Source organism: Scleropages formosus, chromosome 24 (assembly GCF_900964775.1).
Source record: "Scleropages formosus chromosome 24, fSclFor1.1, whole genome shotgun sequence".
NCBI lineage: Eukaryota > Metazoa > Chordata > Actinopteri > Osteoglossiformes > Osteoglossidae > Scleropages > Scleropages formosus.
The window spans coordinates 19,252,884-19,276,299 of record NC_041829.1 but is presented as its reverse complement, the minus strand read 5'-3'; the positions used below and the strand labels follow the sequence as shown (position 1 = coordinate 19,276,299).

General features: G+C 42.6%; 1 protein-coding gene across 2 annotated transcripts in view; it reads right to left on the bottom strand.

Moving 5' to 3' along the window:
- Positions 1-3,138: 3,138 nt before the first annotated feature.
- LOC108939458 (paired box protein Pax-2a) overlaps positions 3,139-23,416 on the bottom strand; it is a 31,693-nt gene continuing 11,415 nt past the window's right edge. The window contains exons 7-12 of one of the 2 annotated variants that reach the window (XM_018760818.2): positions 17,755-17,930; positions 15,375-15,489; positions 9,048-9,254; positions 7,810-7,911; positions 4,387-4,473; positions 3,139-3,760 (exon numbers count right to left, since the gene is read on the bottom strand). In XM_018760818.2, the coding sequence (XP_018616334.1) occupies positions 3,639-3,760; positions 4,387-4,473; positions 7,810-7,911; positions 9,048-9,254; positions 15,375-15,489; positions 17,755-17,930 (809 nt within the window). In that variant the 3' untranslated portion in view covers positions 3,139-3,638. Of the gene's footprint in view, positions 3,780-4,386; positions 4,474-7,809; positions 7,912-9,047; positions 9,255-15,374; positions 15,490-17,754; positions 17,931-23,416 lie in introns of both variants that reach the window. The other variant, XM_018760819.2, reaches the window with a different exon arrangement.

The window sequence follows — 23,416 nt, the reverse complement described above, 5'->3', positions numbered from 1 at the left end:
ACAAAAATTTATTTCTCATGTGCACAAAAAAATTTGAACAGAAGTGGAACAATGATTGAAGCCATGTGGCTTTAGTTATAGATCATCGAAAATCCTTTTTAGATCTGTGACACTTGTCTTGTATCATTTTTACAACTGTAGGAGACCCATTCCCTCCAATCCGCTCTGCAGTCGTAGCTAAAAACGCCTCTTTCCTCAGTAGCCAATAGCGGTACTCAACCGTCGCAACCAGAGTTCAGTAGGAAATACAGCAGTTAATAGTCAAAAGTGCAATTTGATCGTTACACATTCACATTTCCTGTTTCAGAGCAAGGGGCTGCAGTCCTTGGTAGCATTTCTCTGTGTTTTTTTTTTTTTCTTTTTTCTCTTTGCTGTAGGTTTGCAGGAGTTATAGGGTCACCCGATTCAGAAGTAATGTTCACTCTTTGAAACAAGTAAAGTTTTAAAGGTACAATTTTGTATAGGAAGTTACTCATTTGCAACATATCTTTTTTTTATATCCCACAGGGTGTGCATGTATGAAAAAGCATGCAAATTGACCACAATTACATAGGTTTGAGCGATGTTGTTACTATAACATCTAATAGTCACAAAATAAGTTGCTCTTGCTGAACATGACGTGGGAGGTCTTGGCCTGCCCCGTCGCTTCAGTTTAAACATAGATACACTTCACAATGGACGTGGAATGGAGGTCACAATCGGACAACAGTTGTGGAAACAGCCTTAAGAATCCGAGAAAGAAAATACGCTTTTCTCCCAGTCGTTCCGAGCAAGCACATCCGGCACTTTCCTTCGGCGCGAAGATCTCTCTATTTGTGTCAGTCAAACAGTTTAAGTGCAGAAAGAACACGGTTAAGAAAGCCTGTTTTTTCTCTTGATTTGCATAGTGATTTTCAAAGTCGTCGTGAGAAATAAATGGAAACAAACAAACAAACAAACAAAAAGGTACAGAATGAAGCTCGCGATTCGTGATGGACACCACACTCGGACCAGTAATCAATGGCTTATTACAGGTTTGTTCCATGCTTTGCCTTTCCATGGAGCACGACAGGACTTCAGACATAAAGTGATGCAGATTTTTTTTTTTTTTGCCTTTTTATATCTACAAAATGGGACGAGTAAATTGGAATGAGACTGCAGTGGTCAGAATGTCACTGTTCTTAGTGTATATACAATAAGTGGAAGTGTCTTCACACTCCACCAAACCATTCTACAAAGCAGCAACTTGTTGCAAAGAACATAACATTAAATAATTGTCAGAATTCACCTTTTGCAATATTTTACAGGTTAATATGCATATGATGATCGTTATCCTCTGCATAATATTACCACATACATTTTCAGAGTTGACTAGTTATTTTTGTTTTCTCTATAATACTGCTTGTACAATGCATACACATACTGTAAATAAAATATTAACAAGAACTAAGTCTTTGGCAAATGCAGTAAAAATTACATTCTCTTTACATTTTAGGAGCAGTATGAATGAAAAATTCTGTCTGACTTGTTATCGTCTGTTAAGGAAAAAAAAAACCCTAAATGTGCTTTCGTTTTGTTGACTCTGAAAAAAATAATTGTGGCATTTGTTGTACTCTTTTTTTTCCCACAGCCTTCAGATGGTAACTGAAGCTACTGTATGTGCCAAAGTTTTTCCTTTCGAGTTCTGCCAGCATCGTTTGAAGGGTGATCTGGTCTTGGTGAATGTAGAGCTCACAATGCTTTTCGTCTTTCGAAAGTCGATTTCTGCTTCATACTTTAATATGAGGCCTGTGCTTTTCGTTTATAGATGGAATGAATATTGTTGTGTTGATGTGACCGGGTGCCTGAGACATCTAGTGTTATGATATCTCTTACCATGTTCCTCTCACGCACGCATGCATTCCTGCAGCACACACATGTATGAACACACACCCATCTTGTTATCTGAGTTCTGCAAGCGTGTACTGTACTACCTAACTGCCATACAGATGCTCCTCGACTTACGATGGTTCGACTTACGATTTTTCAACTTTACGATAGTGAGCTGGCGATAGACATTCATTAGAAACTGTACTTCAGATTCTGAATTTAGATTTTTTCCCAGGCAAGGGATATGCGGTGCGATACTCTCTCGCGATGCTGGGCAGCAGAAGCTATCTGCACCTCTCAGTCTGTCAAGCGGTTGTGTTTTCTGCATCCATAATGTCTATGAAACGCCCATCTGTGTCTCCTGCAGCTGGTGGTAAGAAGAAGAGGAGGGCAATTACTTTTGAGTAGAAACTCAAGATAATTGTCCGGCATTGAAGGTGGCGAGCCCGTAATGGCCATAGCACGTATGCTAGGCTATGATGTTCGGTAGGTTAGGTGTATTAAATGCAGTTTCGACTTAGGATATCTTCGACTCACGATGGGTTTAGGGGAATGTAACCGCATCGTAAGTCGGGAACCACCTGTATTTTAGTTTCCGAGAACTGGGACTTATCGCTTCTACAGACGACACGATACACTGTGGAATGAAAGGATCCGTAATAAATAACAAGAGAACGGTTTTGTTGGAATATCCCCCGTAGTAAACGTCGGCACAGTATGAATTTTTGTGTTGCAGCCTTCTTAAGTGCCAGCTCAAGCCAATTGTCGTAACATTTTTAATTGAACAATTTCTCATACTGCCCCGTTGTAGAAAAAGGTAGTTATCGCTTGTCAACTTTGCATGATACAATCCTACAGCGTCAGACCTTCCGATAATAGTGCAAAAAACAAGAACAAGTGAAGATCAGATGTTGTGTGGATTTGGACGAATTGCCATGTCTCAGAAAAACAAGAAAACAACTGAACAAAAAGAAGAGAGAAACAACATAAACCAACCAATCCTAAATGTTCAGAAAAACCTTCAAAATACAGTAATAACAACAATATGAAAATGATAAAAAAATTAAGTTAAACATATATTTACTAATTTAAATTCAGGTTTGTGGAAGGCCATGAAGAGCCATGGTTTCCGTTCGTTTTCAAACGTACATTTTTTCTTTTTTTTACATTTGATTGTGTATCACAGAAAACATGTCCACTTAATCTTTTCGTGGCATTGCTGAGAAAGGATACATGCTGTTTTGCAGATCGAAAACTGAGAACGGTTAAGGAGTTGGGGGGGGGGGGGGGGGGGGGTCGGGGGGGGAGCACCAAACTGCAGCCCATACTGGCACTATCATCTTCAGCACGCAAAGCTCTCAGTAAACCTGTAAACCATGGGAATGTTACCAAACCACCTGTCCACGAGGACCCGACACTGAGTGAGCTATTATTGTGTTCAACACTGGATTCTTCGTGAGACGAGATCAATCAAGTGAAGGAATGTATTGATCCATGAAGAGAAAATCAAACTAATAAAGCAGGAGAAACAGCCACGTCAATTTTTTTTTTTTTAAACTTTGCTTTCTTCACACCTGGTTTTTCTTCACGCTTCATAATATATATATTTAGAATCTCTCAGAGTCTTTTTGAAATTGTACAGTCTTGCTCATGGTGGAGTTGGACCTGGAGTTGTAAGGGCCAGATTTGTTTGGAGTTTTTCGGGTGTCCCTATTAGTCCGTCCTTCTTTCTGCAAGCATGAGAGAGGATGTTTTGGAGCCACCTTCTGTTCCTTTGACCTTAACACTGTTCACACCGGTACAATATGTAGGACAAAAGCATCTTCCTGTCGTTTGGTTTGGTTTCCATGGTAACTAGTGGCGGTCATAGGCAGTGGCAGCAGTGGGAGGAGCTGAGCCTCTTGATGCGGCACTATAATAATAAGGGGAACCTGAAAGTTAACAGGAGAAGAATAGACGAGTGTAAAAGGCAGAGTGCAAAACAAACATTGCTGACAAACATTTACAAGCCTGAAAAAAGCGACAGGCAACTTAAAAAAAAAAACATGCTATAGTCTGTAATTTATCTTATTATTATTATCATCCAATAATGTATTATCACACAGCGTAGCAGTAGAATAAACATTTCCAAAGCTGCAGGATAAACTATTCCATACAAGTCATTGTCTAAGTTGTTTGTATGTGATGCCAAAAATTCGTCTACATTAGAATTTGCTACAAGTGGAAGCTCAGCTAGATAGTCATTATATAAGGCCTACATGGATATTGGTAAGACATTAAACAGTCCAGTCTGCAATCAGCACAATTTGGTTTTCTAATTTTTCAGCCAAAATCTATAAATGTGTACCATGCTGATACGATATGTTTTCAACTAACATTCTAATACTGTACGATTTCCTGCTTAGAGAACAATTCATTGTTTTCATTATAAAGTAAGTAATTGGTTTACCGTAGGGATGTTTCTTTGAGTTTTCATCAGCTAAAAACATTCACAGTTGCTGGAATATACTCAGAAAGGGAAAGATTCACAATACTCACTTAGTAAAGCTGGGTTGCTGAATCTCCAGGCTTCATTGTACGTTGTGTACTGCGGGTGACTGTAGGGGTTCCCCGAAAACTCACTCCCTAGAAGAAGTCATACGTTTGTGATCGGTGTAAAGAGAAGGACTGCTGTTTCTAGTTTTGTCTTCAAGATAATTGAGTACTAAAATAATAAATCGTTAACGACTTTGTGATGATCAATAAAAAGTCATTTAATTTGTTGTATTATTTTGTAGGGCCTGTAAGGTTATCCCTGTTTCTCAGCTCACGCAGCTGTCAAAACTTGTGTCCTTGACAAATGTCAAGCCCCCACACAAAACACTTTTTAGTCCCATTTAAAGACCCCATTACTACAAGAACTGTCTAACTCTGTTACCACATAATATAAGATATGCTACAATATCCTTCTGTTTACACAAAAATAAAAAAATGAAAAAAACACAACTACATGCTTACAGAATTATACTGTAATTTAATTGATTGTAATTGTTATTAAAAATTAAGCAAAAACAGCAATATAAAGAGAATATATAAATGCCTCCCCAGTTCCCCATATTTGCAAGGGTTTCCTCCCAGTGTGCAAAGACATATTATTTCAGGTGACATCTCAGATGAACTGGCGACTCAAAGTTGCCCTTTGCCTTTTTGCGTGTGTGAGTGTTACATTGCTCTCCTGTATAAATGGGTGAATGACTGTTGGGAGTTTAGTGCAGTGCATCTAACACTGTAAGTCACCTTGGATAAAGGTGTCAGCTTAAGAATCATTGCACGATCCTTCAGAGAAGAGCTTCTCCTAAATGAACGAATGTAAATGTGAGGGTCTGGTGCTGCTCAGCTGTCACGTCACATCCGAACGAGGTTCCCGTAAATGCAAAGAAATGCCTTGTAACACAAAGTAGGTGTATTGGATTAAACTTCCCATCAAGTCGAATGGGTCTCACAACTTGAACGGAAGTATCTTGGGGTATGACTCTACTACTTCTCCTTCCTATATTGTATACAATCAGTGTTTTTGATGCTCTTTGCTTCTTAAGAGATGCTTAAAACCAGTTGTCTTGTCAAAGTGTGTTCACCATCGTTAGATTTTTGCTCTTGATGGGGCCACTATTCCTGTTTCTACCCCACCATTATTAATGAAAAGCTGTTAGAACAAATCGTCCTAACAGAACCCCTGCCATACAATATTTAACTTATTTTACTTGCTGCTTTGATTACTTTGATACTGTGCATTTTTCTGGACAAATATGCAAATACACTAGATCTGTGAGTCTCTCTCATCTCCTTTTATATCATTATTTTGTAAGGACAGAATTAGGAAGCTCTGAAATTGTATGTGGCTGCCTGTATATTCAGGTAACTTTTTGTGTACTGCAGCAATAGCAAAATGCAAATGAATTTGTAATGCTCGGAATTTGTATTAAATCTGTGTATTAAATCCTTTACGTGGTGTTTTTACAAGTCAGAGTAGCTAATATATACTTTGGCATTTGTTGTTGCTGGTTATATATGTTTTCATATTCATCATAAGCACCCCAGCGTAAAATAAATTGCATGACTACACCTTGCTATAATTCCTTCGGTACCACCACAGTCGGAATTTATCACTTTGTTAATCCTTTTACAGTTTTCTTTAAGACCGTGGCTTATTTTGGATCAAAGTTTAAAGTTTTTTTTTTTTTTTTTTTTCTGTTTTATCTATCTATCGGATTGAGGTAGCCATATAAACCCCTGGGGCTCTCCTTAGAAAAAGGATGGTTGTATAGATTTTTTCTTTCCTTCAATTCTTCTTTTTTTTTTTTGTATGCTGCAGAATTCCAGTTTGCAGGAAGTAACTCAGACCGTGTCAGTGAGCAATGCTGTTGGTCCAGCACGTTTCTTTCTTTTATGAGACAATAAAGGCGAGATTTTATATGAAGCTGGTGAAGAATGGCTTTAGCTTTAACAGTGTTTGGGGCCTGTCACTAAATCTTAGTCCGTCTGGCTCAGATGAATGGGAAAGCCCACAAAACCTATAGCCTTAGGATTAAGAGGGTTTTTCAGGTATGTGTTACTGTGTGTGACTGACGAAAATGAATGTGTGATAAAAACATATTTGATTCACTAGAAGAAAAAAAAAAGTTTTCCACCTGAATCCACTCTGTCACCAAATTATCTTTCTAAACAAAATGTAACAGGTACAGTTCATTGCAGATGACCAAGAGGTAATAGCTATTCGATCCCTCTTTTATACAGTTGGGCTCAAACCCATTATTTTCTCTTCTCAAAATTTTACCTTAAATATCTTGAAATAGTTCCGCAAAAGTAAAATACGACCTTGTAAAAATAATTTGGCCAAAATAAAGCAGTTTTTGTCATTGGTTCAATGCACTGTTGATGTCCTTTTGTTTGTTGTTTTTTAACGCGGGCAGTTGTTTGCTGCCACAGCAATGGGCTCGGACACCTCTCTGCATGGGTCAGTGTGCGGGAGGACAGCCGACGCTGCTTTCTGCATTGGGAACGGGTACAAGCTCAGGGCCTGAAAAAGTGTCCTGGTGCATGGCAGTGAAACCCAAGCCAGGTCTCCGTGAGAGACAGTGATTTAAATATTTACAGGCCCCCTATGCCTCTGTTTTGTGACCCTTAACTGTTTGCTATGAACCCGAACTGTGGGTTAAGTAGAGGGGAAAGAGATACGGTCTGGAGCACCAAGGAGGGTCGGCTGGAAACAATGTTTATCGACGACTTGTGAAAGTGCGCGCGCAGGGTAGGGGTGGCAGACTGGGGGGGGGGGGGGGGGGCAGGGGGATAATGAGCTGTGGAACTCGAATGGTCTGGCCCATCTCGTCGTCCATGATCAGATATCGAGCACGTGTCATTTCTCAATGTACATCAGACAACACACGGAAGCCCCCCACCAGGTCAATGCTGTCCATCCCCAGTGAGCCGGATCAGGCCCTAATCAAATCCTGTGTTGGTTGTGTCACATCCACTACAAGCGCAACACACCACGTCCACTAAAACAAAGTTTAAAAACCATGTATTAATTTAATTTCAGTCAAATTACTAAATTTGTTATACATTGCATAACCAAATACCTACATTTAGCTTCAGTGTATTATTGGAGGAGGTGTCAGGTGACTATGACATCGTTACCATTATTAAAGCCCTACAGAACTGGAATCAGGTCATTTCAATACTTAACTGGCATAAATAACATGCATTTGCGAAAATGTGGCTGGTTCTGGAGCCGTTGTTAACTTTTTCGCTGAACATTTTAATGAAGGACTTGACTCAATAGCGAAACTCTGAATTTCAGATTAAGCTTTGAATGACATCAGGTCCTTGAAAGCTTATTATTTTCAGAAGGACTGCTATCTGAAAATTTAACAACCTGAGTAAAAGTTAACGATGTAGTAAAATAAAAAAAGAAACGTCACCTACCAGGAACCATTCCAGCAAGTGTTGAGGTGGGATAGCTGCCCTGCCCCGTAGGGGGTACATGAGGGGGATACCCAGGCAGGGTTGTATTTGCCATGTCTCGACCTGAAAGCGGAAAGAAACACACATACAAACAAGCGCTTAGGGGCTGTTTGGAGCGGAGAACATGTTCAATCCAAGAGCTGTAAAGACAGACAACAGCCAGCAAAATCAGACCATTTAACTCTTTGCAGCACTTAATGCCAAACATCTGAATAAGTTTTCAAAGGCGGTGAACAAAGTAATTTTGCAACAAAAAACTCGCAAGTGAACAGCTGTAAAGAAATGAGAAGATGGTGCTGTGGCACTATGGTGATGAAAATGTTCATGTCATACCTCTAAACGACAACACACATTAATCATGGCAGTTGGCAAAAGCCGGCAGTTTTTGTTTTCGCGTGACTTGTTTTGGATCGAACTCCAAATCTGTACTCCCGTACGGTGATTCTGACTCTCACTTAATCGCATCTGAAATATGTGTGGTTGAGACATCCGTGAAAATTGCTTGAGTGGTGTGGCTCTTTCTGTGAAAATTTGCTGACTGCAACCTGACTAATCTGAGTCAAACGCGTCTTTCCCCTCTCGGTGGGACAATATGGATGTGAACTTCTCTCTTGGATGTCCAGCTGAACCTCAACCAACTTTTTGGGCTACAGGCTGCGGATGCTTCCGTGTTCAGCTCTTGGTAGGGGCGACAAACTTTACTACCAAAGTGCTTTTGCACAACCTCATGGGGTCCAAGCTCAGCCACAGCCCAGACACAGAGGCCGTGCAACATTGTGAACTTCAGGGACACTGTTGGTTCCCAAACCACACGTTAATAAGGAGGCCCATGTTCAGGGATCCCAGCATAATTCTGCTGTGCGGAGTAGGACTCCGCAGTTTGTGAAAACTGGCCTGGCATTCCGAGAAACATGCAGGTCAGCTGCACCCTACTCAACGGCGAAAGGTCAAGACCCTTCCGGAGACACGAAAAGAGGTGAACACACACACGTGCGGTTTAGAAATTCTGCACGATCACTATTTGCAGTCTTTGAAGGTACAGGCATTTAAGGAAGAGTGTTAAAGGAAAGCGCGACACAGCCATGGGGGGAAATGGCTGTGCGGATTTCAGTTACCCATCTCATTAATTCTTCTTTAAAGCAGCAAGCATTTATGTAGCCAGCCTGCACAAAGTACTCTTGGCTTCCGTGGGTAAGTACCTGCAAGTAAAGGCTGGCTTGCGTACTGTCTGTAGCTGGGGCCGTGGTGGGCATAGGCACTGTAGCAAGGAGTGGAGGCGTCTACTGACACAGCGGGTTGGCTGAAGGGCTGGAGGTCCGAGAAGCCAGACCCCCCGAGGGAGGAGGGTGTGAAAGGGGCCAGGGAGGCCTCGTGGGGCTCCTGCTTTACACAGACCAAGGGGGCTTCTGCCGGATGGAGCACAGACACACAAGCGCATGTTCGCATACACATGCGCGTGCACACATACACACGGTGGTGATACATGCCCATCACACACACACACACACACACCACAAAGGACAAGAAAAACAGGGAACAATGAATAATAAAAATGGCCTATGGTGGAACTCTACATCTTTCAAAATGAAGAATTTAAAATATCAAATTAAAAATCAATCCATCTTTGAGAAACAAAACGTAGGTGAATGTACACAAGCATTATGGCGGTCATGGTCACACAAGGTGGACAAGAAGGGTGGAGTGAGGGTGGCTACTGGAGTTCAAGAAGGGTACTCAGTTTGCAGTGTTATTATGCAAGTGAAACCTGCATCATATCTACTGAGACCCTTAACTTCCCCAAGGGCATGTATCAAATGCTGGACTCCACAGCTGTTACCACCCAAGCTGTCTGCATCCACCACCGTTCCGTTATCCTATATCGAATATGTTTCTAAGGAAGTATAATCTTCACATAAGCAAACTAAAGTATACTGGCAATGTGTCCCTGGATATCCTTAGGTAAGCTTTCAAACAAGAAGCCTGGGTGGCATCCGTGACGATGGGTACCACAGTGCATGTTAGATGCATTGCCGTGGAGTCTGAATCGGAAGCAATTTTTGGGTTGCTAAAGTCGGTACAAACTTAGACTCAGACTAAATGTTCCGTAAATGCCGGCGTACAAGTCATCCCCCGAAAATTAGAGGTGTAATACAGGTTTACGTTTATATTCGCCGGATAAGTCGACCCACAAAATAACGTGCAACTTTTGGGCAGTGCTTTGGAGTCAGAGTCTGAAGCAATTATTGGGTTACTCGAGTCGGAGTAGAAGGTTTTGTGTACCGACTCTGCAGCCCCGGTTAGATGTATACACAACTTTTTTGCTGGTAGGATTCAGTCTTCGGGCAAGAAGAAAACATGAAGTCTTACAGGCATAATTTTTTGGAAAAGGTCTCAGATATCGCATAATATGAGTTATGTTAATTATAAGATACAAAATTTAAGCAGCAATTGCCACCATGAGCGGGATTATTTCTTAACAACTAGCTAGTGGTTTTATCTGCTTACGTATTTCATTACTTATATGCAGATTTATTTCATTATACTGGCAATCTTGCATATTTATGTCACTTTATAGTTCTCATTAGACATTTAATAACTTGTTTTTAAAGGGAAGTCATTCGTGTTCTTGAAAATAATGCAGTACATCTATTTATTTTAGTGGCTGTAATTTTACTTTTTGCTTTTTTTACATTGCAATTTTTGTGTTTAAAAAATTTGACCTCAAATTGTTTTTGTTTGCACTTGGCTTTGTTCGTAGTATCATTATTTGTGAACAATAATGTGACAAATAATGATACATGAACAAAACCAAGTGCAAACAAAAACAGCATTTTCATTTGATTTATTTATCTTACCATCAATGTTGACCATAGTAAAATGGGTTACTGGAGTCGGAGTAGAAGGTTTTCTGTAGCCCTTCCGCAGCCCTGGTTAGATGTATCTGTTTGGTACTCTTGCCCTTTAGAAGCAAGTGACTTGCATAACGTGCTAAATTTTCATTTAAACAGATGAAAACTATTAATTTCAAACCTAACGGACAAAAAGCAAAGACCAGAACGCTGCTGACAAGAGAAATGAATTTTTAGCTTTGAATAATTAGTTAAGAAGTAAGATGTCACTGGAAGTAGCTTTAAATATTAAAAAATATAGAGTAAACGGATCAAATGCATTGCGTTAGTACAGTGAAAATGAAAGTGCTCTCCGTCTGTAGTAGTTTAGAAGGCCATCAATGTGATATAAAACATTAGATGGAATTATTTCCTAGATGACTTGGCACAAGAGGCGTCATTTGCAAGCTCGGCCTCCGCAGTATTTCTCAAAGCGAACGCGGCGGGGAGAACAGTGTGCCGAAAAGCAGGCTCCAGAACGCGTTTCTCGCTGATGAGCCTCGGCCTCTTTCATTTGCCCGCGTTTTCCCTCCGCAACCCCGAGCGATCAATGTGAGCACTGTTACTGGTGCTACATGTCCTCTTTTAAATCCTCTTCTGTTTGCGAGGCCTGTTGGGAGAGCTCTCAGTGCACCATGATAGCCTCATTAGCTGCTTCCTAGCCATTGTTGTTTTACAACAGAATTGTGTGTAGAGATTCCTCATTAAGAAAAGGGTTTCTTTATATTGGGCCCTTCGCTGACAGCCCTCTTAGACTTAACGCCAGAAAATCAAACCACTTTACTGGCCTCTTTCCCACACAAATCAATTCAAAGGGCTTTTTTTCCATGGTTATTATTGGGCAAGCCCCTCAATACAAGCCCACATGATTTAGACACTATAAATAGAAAAAAAGGAATGTATGTCAGTAAACGGCGACAGTCGTGTCTTTGCGGGATCCCAGTGTACATTTTCGGGCCGCATTTGCACACGCCGCGGACCTGTAATTAAGGCTACGAGCACAGTTTAGGGCAATAAATGTTCCTTATGTAATCTTCCATTAGCTCCAAAAATAAAGCTGGTGGGTGTGTTGCACAGGCTGCATGTCCCAAAAAGCAATGCTACAGAATAAAGCTTCGAACCCTGACACCCAACAAGGGAGGGGGAGGCTTATCTGTGGAATCAGGACTTGTGTTCTCATAGCACCGCACCACACCGACCTCAGAAGGGTGATCAAGCCCACCGAACATCAAAACTTAGCAGCCATGACCTGAGTTTGAGATGAGTTTACCCTCCCTTTAAAAACCGCCACCTTCCCCCACACACACTCCACACATAGAAGATAAACACACGTCCCCAAGGACACTGTGGGCAAAGCTCAGGTTTAGATGTGAAAGCAAGCCATCTCTCGTCTAGGGTACTTCCTCACAGCGCACGCCGAATCACTGGTGACCTTCATTCCATCTCCCAGAGCAGAGAAGCAAGGGCTCCTATCCACGACTTGTTCTTTCTGCGGTCGGGAGCTTTAAAATCGCCGTGATGGGGGACACCTTCATGCTCCCAACAACGGCAGCAACAACAAAATCTTTGACCTCCATTTTCTGTATTCAGGGTGTAGCAATTCATCACCAGCCAAAAACCCCCACACCCTAATTAATTACAACTAAGTAAAGAATGTTTGGAGAGCCAAATTGCTTTAATTCCCCATACACTGAGTGAAAGTCATTCATTATCAAATGTGTGCTCAAAGGTTAGTGTGCTTTTGAAGAGACGAAATAAACATTAATTTCTGAGATAGGTCGGGGCTCCCCCAGCGAACGGAAGGACAAGCCGTTTGTCACGAGGCCACACATCAGGAACCCGGGGTGAGGGGGCTCATTGTTGCTTGCTGCTCACTGGAGAACAGCACGCCCTTCTTCCAAAATAGCTCCGATCGGGATATATTTCAGCCCAGAGCTCATCGGAAAGCCCAGTCAAGACAGGAGGAGTCCTCTTATTTTTTCTCCTGACTAATGTGCGTGGGGCCAGAGCGAGGAATCGAAACGCTCTCGCGGCTGAGGCCGCCCAGCTCACTTCCTGCAGAACGCTTTCGGAACGGGTAGGAGCCCAGCGGCACCTGCCTAGGTTTTCAATGTGACGGCGGGGTGCCCATTGACACTCCTACTGTCCCACTGGCACCACAAGTATTTCTTCACGAATGGTACTTCTATGGGCATGCACAAAAACGGCCCTTCGAGGCCCTAATTGCTGCCCCTTTGTTCGAACCTGTGTCCGGCCGAACAGTGCGGTCGCTGCAGTGACGTTACAGTGGCGACCGTGCGAAGAGCGGGAAATGTGTGGATCCCAAGATGCGGGGAGGGCGGGGGCTCTCCCTCATCTTACGCCGAGACCGTACCCGAGCAAGCGGTCAAAAGACAATAGGGAGCACAGGACACCGTCCTCGTGGGTCACCAGTCTTTCTGCCTCGTCCGGCAAAACCACACCTGCTCGACGATGCTGTATGCGAGGAGCTCAGTAAACATTTAGCGGCGTTAATTACAAGATAAACAACGGTTTAACAGTGTACTAATATATTTATGGGAAGTCGGTAAAACGCTAGCCAGCTGTCCTTATTAAAGATATGACCAATATTGCCTTGTGTAAGCATACACGATGACTGAAAATATTTTACACTTGGGTAATATGGCTATTTTATATAACATAAATAGTATTTAATTATGGTCTTTTAAAATGAGCTAGTAGCCTGCCTCTGAATTTAGATGATGTGTGCAGTGTCTTAAATCCCTTTCTTCTTTGAGCTGCATGCTTTCTTGGCTGTTACTTTTAGCTGTAATAGGATAAACAGAGGGCACACAAGATTTCTATCTTTCAAGCTTTGCAGTTCCCCTCGAATTCCAATCTCCATTGGCAATGAAGAGTTCATGAATCATTCATCTTTAATAGATTATGCAAATGCCGAGACATAAAATCAACAAGATCAATAACTGCAGGCATTTTAATTGGTGCTAGAAAACATTTTAAGGATGAACATAATCTCCGGTTCTTTCTCCTGTAAAGGCACTATTAATTTGAAATTGGATCCCAGCCTAAATGAAGAAGATAATTTAACACCTTTTTGCATGGTTTCCATTCCTATGGCCTGGGTTTATCATATGCTAGTAAACCATAATATCCTGCCATTAACCAACCCCCAAATGCTGCACCTGATTAAAACACACTGCCGATTAAGTTATTAGCACCAGAAGTCACCGGGGAAAAATCAAGTTTGATAATACCAGTTACTAGGCAATTACAGGAAATATATAAATGAACCGTTCTGGTTAATTTCAGAATGTAATCAATATATTTATAATCAATATGTAATAAAGCAATAAAAGCACCACTAAGTTCAGCAGTAAGGGAACTAATTCTGTGGTTCATCAAAAAAAAAAAAAAAAAAAAAAAAAATCTTTGGGCTGTTTATGTTTACATATATAGTAAATCCAACCAGACAGCTGTTTATAGCTGTAATTCTTATTTTGCTTGTAGCTCATACATTATTCACATTAAAAGAAGTGCACCACACGCACGGGAGAAAAACGTTACAAGACCACACTAATATCTTGGTACTTTTCCCAGGAAGTTCTGTAGCCCTTTTTTACCCTATAAACCGACAGGTAAGCCATGTGGGGCCCCTCTAAAAGGGGACCTACTTCCTCTCAAGCATCCCAGGTGCAAACAAACCCACCTGGCTCAGAGGGGCTACCTGCACTGGGCCCGCTTTCATGCCGTGGCCGGAGCACAAAGGACAAAAACACACCTTTCTTCTCACGAGGCCCGACTTACTGGGGAACTCTACCTCCCACATATTAATGAGAAAAAAAGGCCTTTCTTTCCGCATAACACTGCTCATTCGAGAAGGGGGACTGCAATTTTCAATCATCCTGTCTTCCCCCCACGCAGAACTCATTGGCTTTGATGGCTCCTGCATCATTATGTGAATTTTAATAAAAGCTCAGCGTATTAATCTCAACCCGACAGTTAGCTATCAGTAAACTTAACCTTCTTCTCGGTAATAACGTCGGCAACAATGCGACAATATTTCAATTAGCGCAGCAGTCATTAACCATGACAGAGCAAAAGGGAAGAGGGGGAAAAAAAAAAAAAAAAAAAAAAAAGAGGACAGCGGCATTTGAAGAAGGAAGGCAGAAATGCTACTGGATATTTAACGAAGGATATCTCTAGCCCGCTGCATGTCCTTTCTGGACAAATTACACACTGTTTACACTCGCCTACGTGGAGCTAAGCTACACTTTATCCCGTGGGCAGACTGCAGGACAGAGCAGCAGAAGAAATCAGTCAATCATGTTAACTTTCAAGACCCTGCCAGTCAATACGCTCTCGCGGATTTGAAGTCCCGTCACGAACGAGAAACAGCTGAATCCTCTCTCGTAGCGTCTGTTGGCCAGGTACGACGGGACTCGTTTCTCAAAGTGAGCACCCTCAAAAAATATTCACAGCTTTTTTGGAATTGCTTTTATTTTTTTTTTTAATGATTTAGCGTCATGTTATTGGAACAGTTTTGGTACATTTTAGAGCAAAGTTGTACCCCTGCCCCCCCCGTGAGCCCAGCTGAGGCTGTAGCTTGGCAGATGATCACATATGTTCACTTGATCTTACCTACAGGGTAGCTTTGTGACACGTTGGGGCCGAGGTCCGGGTTGCTGCTGGCCGACAAGCTGGGCTTCACTTCGTCCAGTCCAGGGTTCAGTGCAGGTAGTGAGTATTCATTAGCCTGTAAAGAAGGCAGATTTGAATTAAACACTTGAATTAGAGAAAGAAAAGTTTTGTATCAATTTGCTTTCTTCCATTTTCCATTAAAGAGCCTCCCGGACATTTAGTTAAACACACGCCCACGGCCCGCTTTACAGATGCATATCGTAAAGCTGTTTTGGCATTGTGTGAGGGGGAGGACCCTTGGAGGGGAGTGGGATTTGGAGGCGAGTGGAGAGAGTGGGTGTCAGCTGGCCCTTTGTACCCCACCGCAATCACCGCCGTGATCAGTGGAGGGTAGCTCGTCTGCTTTGTTACCCCTTTAGCACCATGTGGCCACGTTTGTGGCCCACAATGCACCTGCCTGTTAGCGGTGCAGGAAATAAATGAACGGATAAAACTCAAATGTTCAATATATTTTAAGTGACTATAAGTAAGTGCGATATGTTTATATTTATACTTAAATACATATACGTAGGTGATTATTTTCAAAAATGCTGACTTCGGGGTTTGATATGGTCATGGTTAAATCGGGTCAGGTCTCTGTTCAGACTGTGCGTGGATTTTAATTTCTGTTCTCATATGTAGTGATTTCTTTGACAGTGACAGCAGATGTAGACTGGTATTTTTTTTAATGAGATGAGACTTCCGGAGCCCTTGTGGTGACAGCGATGGTCTGGGGCCCCGTGTCTGTCTGAGTGCCTCGCTGGGCCACGGTCCCAGGAGGGAAGCCCGTGACCCCAGCCTTGTCTGCCTCTATCGCAGATAAACTCTAATTGTCTGCTACAACTGTTCGGCGGTGCGATTGCGGATGTTGTCGTGCACCCGAATGGCCTTCAGATGCAGAGCGGACGTTTTATCATGCAGATAAAGGAGGGGGAGAGAGAGGGAGAGAGGGGGGAAAAAAAAAACAAGTGAAAGGAGCGATTTGAAAAGGATGACCAAATGGGCCAGCAGAAGTGTGGGAGGGGTGAACCTATTGAGTTTTGCATCTCCAGAATGGGTTTTTAATGCCCTTCTGTGGCATCCAGACACTGGCTATTAGACCCACCTTTTCATGAGTTAAAAAAGGGGGGATGCCAGGGAAAAAAAAAGGATCCGCAAAAGGGAAAGTGGTCTGATTAATATTGCATTAAATTAAAACTGATTTTTCTGGACTGTTCCCGGCCTTTTTTTCTGCCCGCCTACCCTTTTCCCTCGCCTTCTTTTAATACTCTCTCTGCTGCTCTTTGTGATTGCAAGTCATTTCCAATTCGTTTTGGTATTGATCTTCCAGTAGAAATCAGTTTTGTAATTAGCTGCAAATTAGGCCTTCTTCTAGAGGTGAGGGCTGTCCCCCTGATTTATCACCAGCGTAATTCGTGGCGATCGGAGAGAAATTAAAATGAACTCAATTAGGCGACTGCTTTTGCTTTATGGGTCCAACTTGGAGTTTCAAGGGAAAAATTAATAGTCTCTTGTTGTTTAATAGTCTAATGAAAGTAAATAAAGGTTATGCATTGTAATAAGCTGAGGGCTTTTAATAAAGGGTTTTACATACAGGGTTTCTCTTTGTTACATGTGATTCTGTTACTTTTAGGCTGCCTTTTAATTTTGTCGATTATGATGGATAGATGGTTGGTTCCTCTGTTAACATCAAAAGGAGTCAACAGTAAGTGTTTCGCTCTGTATAAATCCAGACCATAGCTCTCTACTAATCTTGCAATTTAGATACTGTAATTCCATAATATAAATTTGCCAAAACGAAATGCCTTATTTACTGTATAGCTCAGTAATTACATAGCAAATACAGAAACTAAAAGAACACAATAGCCAACCACAGAGTGGAGCAACGCAATGAAACACGGGCGAAAACCGCGATAGTGATTAATTGCATATGTTGTTTTGTTATTCTCAATTACAGTGGGGCGAGGAATGTTTTTTTCTTTCATTAAAAAATCAATAATGCGTGGGAGTTTTTCCCGAGACCACAGATCTGTCCGAGCTGTAATGCTGTGAGGTTTTTGTTTAACCACTGGTGGACTCTACATCCACAGTGAATTTCTTAATAGCTGATGATGATGAATTGTATTGTGGTTTAAGGCAGGCCTTCAAGTGTCAACATAATGGCACGTTTATCGAAAAAAACAAACATGGACGTCGTCTGTAGCGCAGTGAATATGCGGTGGGAACGTACTGTACGTGCGCATTCATGATTGGTAAAAAGTTAAAAATGGCAGTACATCACAAGGAGAAATGGACTTGGTGGTTGTGGTCATGGTTTCGCGTTCGTCTCGGCGCTACTAACCTGCTCCGGTTTGATGTGCTCGGATGTTGGGAAGACGTCGGGGTACGATGGCCGCTCAAAGACCCGGTCCAAAGCTTCGAGTTGCTGCTGAGTGAAAGCATCTGCCCTCAGGTGCTTCCGTAAACTGTCCACACTACCCTGAGAATCACTGTTTGGGCCAGAACCATCTGAACCATCTACAAGGAGAGAGAGTGACTCAGCAAGATTTTGGTGTAAGGGTGGGACCGGACGGGGGCGTAGTGTGCGGGCGGCTCGGCACTTTAGCGCCACTTTGGAGCGATGCTGGGCTAGGGAGCATATGGAGATGTAGCTGGACAGAGGTGTGGCACTGTGGGCACAGTGACACAGGACTGTGCAGTACATGGTAGGGTTGCGCTAGGGTGCGGAACATGGTGGGGCTGGACAGGACCGGGCCGCACTCGCGGGGTCCGAACGACTGAGCGAAGACAAAATACCGGGAGCGGCGTGTCACTCGCAGACACCGCAGTGGAAAGGGGGGTGTGGGGGGAAGTCCAACCCCCCACAGTATTAGCACTGTCATGATGTGATAGGTCTGCAGTAATTGATGGATTACCATCAGAGCAAATATGCTCATGTTGGGGAGACCATGTATTTTAATGAAAGCTGCGGCGATTACAGTGGCTTTTCGTTCTAAACCGAAGGGATTTTTTTGCCTCTCTGAAAATCAAGGGCAGTAATTTAAAGGCGCAGTTTTCTTCCTTACAATCTGATATTGCTTTCATTTTTTCCAGATTGCCTTTCATTTGGAAAAAGCCCCCTGACATGAGTCTCGACAAAACGGTACAGTTTGCGGCGGGTTAGCCATTTCCCAGGAGCACGTTCCCCACGACGAGAAAGGCCCCCCTTGACCTTTGACCCCAGTACCCCGGCGCGCTGCAGAGGAAGCCTCTGCTTTTTGCTTTCGTCGCCCATGCAAAGCACCTAAAACCTCCTACAGACCTTCAGCCCCCTTGAAACCAGTGCCGCAGTGTCCCCCCCCACCCCCCGTGTATTCAGGAGGGCTCCAGCTCCCTTACAAATCTGTCATTCTAAATTTGCTGCAGATTATGTTCTCTCGTCAGCGAGAGAGCGGTGATATATGATATGCAAGGGCCCTATTGATTGCCTGATCTGGTGGCAGGGGGGTAGCCGAAATGAACTTGAAACGAACATCATGCCTCAACTCATTGTGCGTATAATACTCTACTTAATCCTGCATTTTTCTCTGCCATGGAATTCAATTGATCAATCATGTTTCACTGATGGTACCATTTCGCCCCGTTATTGCCACTCCATTCTGCTTCTTGACCTTTTTTCAATGGCTGAGGCCAGAGGATGAACCTGACTTTCATGAAGAACAGAATGCTTGCAGGGGTTGTGCAGGAGGCTAGGTCTGAACGAGTGTGTGCGTGTGTGTGTGTGTGTGTGTGTGTGTGTGTGTGTGTGTGTGTGTGTGCGTGCGCGCGGTAAACATCATGCAGCCAATGTCCTCTGGATACTGGGAGCTTGCAGTCAAATACTGTAAATGTGCCATTGATTTTACTTTTGAACTCTGTTAAAATGTGTTTATCATTCTGTTGCGCTATCGGCATATATTTCATATGTCTTTGCACGTTCACACACTGGAAAATGTGAGAGGACAGAATAATAATAAAATATGTAATAACTGAACCTTATAAGTCAACAGTTGCTCCTTCTGTTTGGACTGATCATACCAGCAGTAGTTTGCAGAAATTGTCCATGGTTATTCTTTTGGGCATTTTACATTATATATACATAATGCATTTTTCTAAGACGCTTGCTCATATTCAGGTGCATGCATTTGTTTCCTTATACTGCACCTGATTTATGGCTCCAAGTCACATTGTAAAATATAGGCTTTCCAAAAGATGTATCTTTGGCTGTGTATGAGTGGTTGTTTTTGCATGATATATTGGTAACTGCAATCATAGGGGACTGTTATACTGTTTTATTCTTTCTGCTCTGTTATTTTCCCCTGTCTTGGATTATTGTGTATGGCTTTCCTAGAATCTCTCTCAGCCCACATATCTTTGAGCAGGCATCTCTTCTGGACAGGTCCCCCGGGGGCCTTTCGTACCACTGCCAGTTGTTGCTGTATCAGACTCAATTGTTCTCTTTGGTATTGAAGCAAATAGAGTCATTAATTACTTTCTATCAGCTGGCTGGAGTACAAAACACGATCAATAACCCAGCATTTGTAATTCAATATAGTGCAGTATGCTTCCCACATGCAAAATAAACCATACACAGGGTCATTCCACACAAACACACTCATGCCTAGGTTAATCTGGCCACTTTACTGTTCTCTTCCTCGTTTTTTTGTGTGTTCACATCTTACTTGCAAACATAATTGTGACTGCCCTTGCGTGTTTTTGTTTTTTTCTCTGAATATGGCTATGAAATTAAAATTTCTGACCATATAGAAGAAAAAAGACATTGATAAAAATGACAGTTACAGATGTTTAAATATTGATGTCTATCTAATTACTCCCCTGCAGTATTTTTAAGACATCGTATTTTGTATATTTGCACTTAAATTACAACATACTTTGTCCAGCATCAGCACCACGTTGATTTAAAACGTCGTGAACCCAATTTTGCCAGAATTTTCAGAATTAATTATTATGCATTATTCTGTCGCATCTATTTGAAGCGAAGCGCAGAAAGAAGTTTCCTGCACTTTTCCGGCTCGGCCGTGATGTAATATTAATTAACGATAATCAGGGTAGATGTGCGCCTGGGTCTCAGAGAATCTCCCTCCCCCTTTTTTGTTTAACGGCTGCTTTATTGATCATTGACACACTCGAGTGTGTTCATTTTGACATCTCTCCATATTAACACCCCAGTAACGAGGAACCAGACTCTATGAGATCAGATAACCAGCTCTATAAAACAGGCTCCTCTCCGCGGGCTTAACGCCCAGAGGTCACGACCCCAAGCGGGAGGTGGTTTGACACAATTCTGTGCCTCGAGAGAGGAGGGCAGGCTACCTAGTGGACTCATCGAAACGGAACACGGAAACGCCAAAGAAGCACGAAGCACGTTTATCGGAGGTTCCTCTGAGTTTGGGTGCGGGGCAATGCTGGCGTGTAAAGGTAGCAGAGAGGCAAGGTGACGCACGGGAAGTTTCCGTTGGCCTTGTTTAGCTAACAGAGGACCCCGGTTCATTACAAGGGAAGCTCTGTGCTGATATCTCGTCGTTGTCTTTGATAAAATCTTATCTCGGAAAGCGAGGGTCTTTGAAAAGCAAATGGGCTCCTGCTCCTTCTCCTTTGTTTCCAGGTTCCACGGCGGATGTGAGAAATCCCAGATCAGGTGCGACGTCTCGTTCGCGTTGCACTTTTGCGAGCAATGGAAACAGTGCCAAAGTGATATTTGTGGGATGGCAAATTCCTTTACCCGAGCCTTTGAAAAGGGAAAAGTTCAGCATGTGACAGGACAGTAATAGTTTATGGCTCTTGTTTGACTTTAGTATTTGAATTCTTGTTTCCTCCTAGCATTTCCAGAAGGTTCTTTGGTGATATAAGACCTAAATTGCAGCATTCACATCCAGCTTCTAACACTGGGAAAGTTGGAGACTGACCATTTAATTATCATGTAATTATTTCTCAAACAGGTTCAAAGTGTAAAAGCTGTGCCAAAAAATAAATTCAAGCATTACAGAGAACATAAAAAAACTGTAAAAGTACCACGCAGTTGACACTACATAAATCCAACACCACTCCTCCTATAGACCCTCTCAGGACATTGAAACAAACAAGCCGAAAGTGCTTGATTACTCCAAGCTATTGTACCAACAAGGGTGGGACATCACAATGAGCCAACCACTGCTTAATCTGCAGCTAGTCATGATCTTTCACAGGTGAACTTCCATACTTCCTCAGTTCTTGTAACCATTATCACCTTCTTACTTGAACTATTTTCCCTTCCAATTAAACCACACAAGAAACAGCCAAAACAAAGTACATTTCTTAAGCAAAAATGAAAATATAATAGTCACTGAAAAATCACAAGTCTTACAGGGGGGCTTAACAATTTGTGTAGAATTATGTTCTTTGTTTGGGGGGTTAGGGTATTTCAGTACTTGTGACCGCAGTACTCTTTATATAACACCGTGTGATCTCATGAAGGACTGACCTTCTCGAAATGCAAACTTCATTCTTATTAAATTGTCGGGTTCACTTAACGACACAACGGTCAAAGTGGGGCTGCTTGCAGTCGAACAGATGTAGGCGCAGTTCTTTGCGCTCTTCCCTCCTTTACCGTTCGACTCTTCCGCGCTGCATATGTTACGACCTGACCGGAATAAGAAAAGTCAGCCTTCCTAGAAGCCGCTGGCTCCATTCATTAAATACGCAAAGATCATGAATTGGGGATTACACACTGGCACATGTTATTTTAAGAATCGAGAATAAATATCCCGGCCGTTGGCGACGTAGACGTACGAATAGCTGAGTTATGAAAAAACGAGCACTAATTTGTTCAAGTATAGTCATCGATGGCCCAGGAATGTCCTTGGAGTACCTTTGATCTGAATCCTTGACGCTGCGGCAGTGTTTCTCATCTGCTGTTGAGCTGTATACAAAGAAGGTGACCTGCTCTAACCCTGAGTCAGTTGCTAGAGTTCTCGGCGAAGCAAAGTCAACACTCGATTAATTATTCCCTGCTCTCATTTAGTGGTAATTCTGTAAATTAGTGGACAAGTGAAAAGAATGTCTCACCCAAGCGTAATTTTCCCTGACTATTAATGCATCCGGCAGGGAATAGCATTCTGTTTTACATAATGAGACAAACAAATAAATCTGGATATGGATTCAGGGCCTACAATAAGTTGGAGAACATGCCCGTTTGCCAAAGTAATTGGTTTATATATCTGCGAGCAGTGATACCAATCTTTACACAGATAGAACTGAAGCTCAGTCTTTCCCTTCAGGGTATTTCTTTTGTCTTTTCAATAGCTTGCCCATCCAGGAGAGTAGGGTGGGGGTGTGGGTTTTGGGGGGGTGGGGGGGTGGGGGGATTGCATGATGTTAATTTGCGAATTAATAGGTTTTCTCTGCGGAATTGCAAATTCTCTTAAATGTCACTTTGTTCAACGCGAGGAGAGCTATAGCCACCAACGACATGATCTGGAGAAGAGCCCCCCCCCACCACTACCCCAAACACGCTCTCACACACTGCCAGCACCAGCAATAGCCGGCAAGTGTAACATGCTACTTTTAATTTGCAATAACACATGACAATGGCAGATTAATGGCTCTTATGACACCTATGTCCCTGAAGCTCCTCTTCCGAAGACCCGGTGTACATAACGCATGTCGCACTACATTATCTCAACATCCTTCTTGTAATGGGGGACCATCTTTAAGGGCACCGCTGACTCGGAAGGAGGCGCCGATTCCCGGACCGCTGCTTTGCCACAGAACCACAGCAAGGTTAGAACAAACACTGCTGGCTTCGCAGTAAATCTATCACGCTGCTGCGGTACTGTGTATTGATACACCGGGTTGTACGTGTCTCTGATTCCGATCAATTTCTACTGAAGCAGCTCTGTATTCTTCCGTTATTATGATCTAATGAAGATGAGGCGTACCAAGCCAAACAGAGCTCAGGTAGCCCTAGGCTACTGTGCTACTATGAA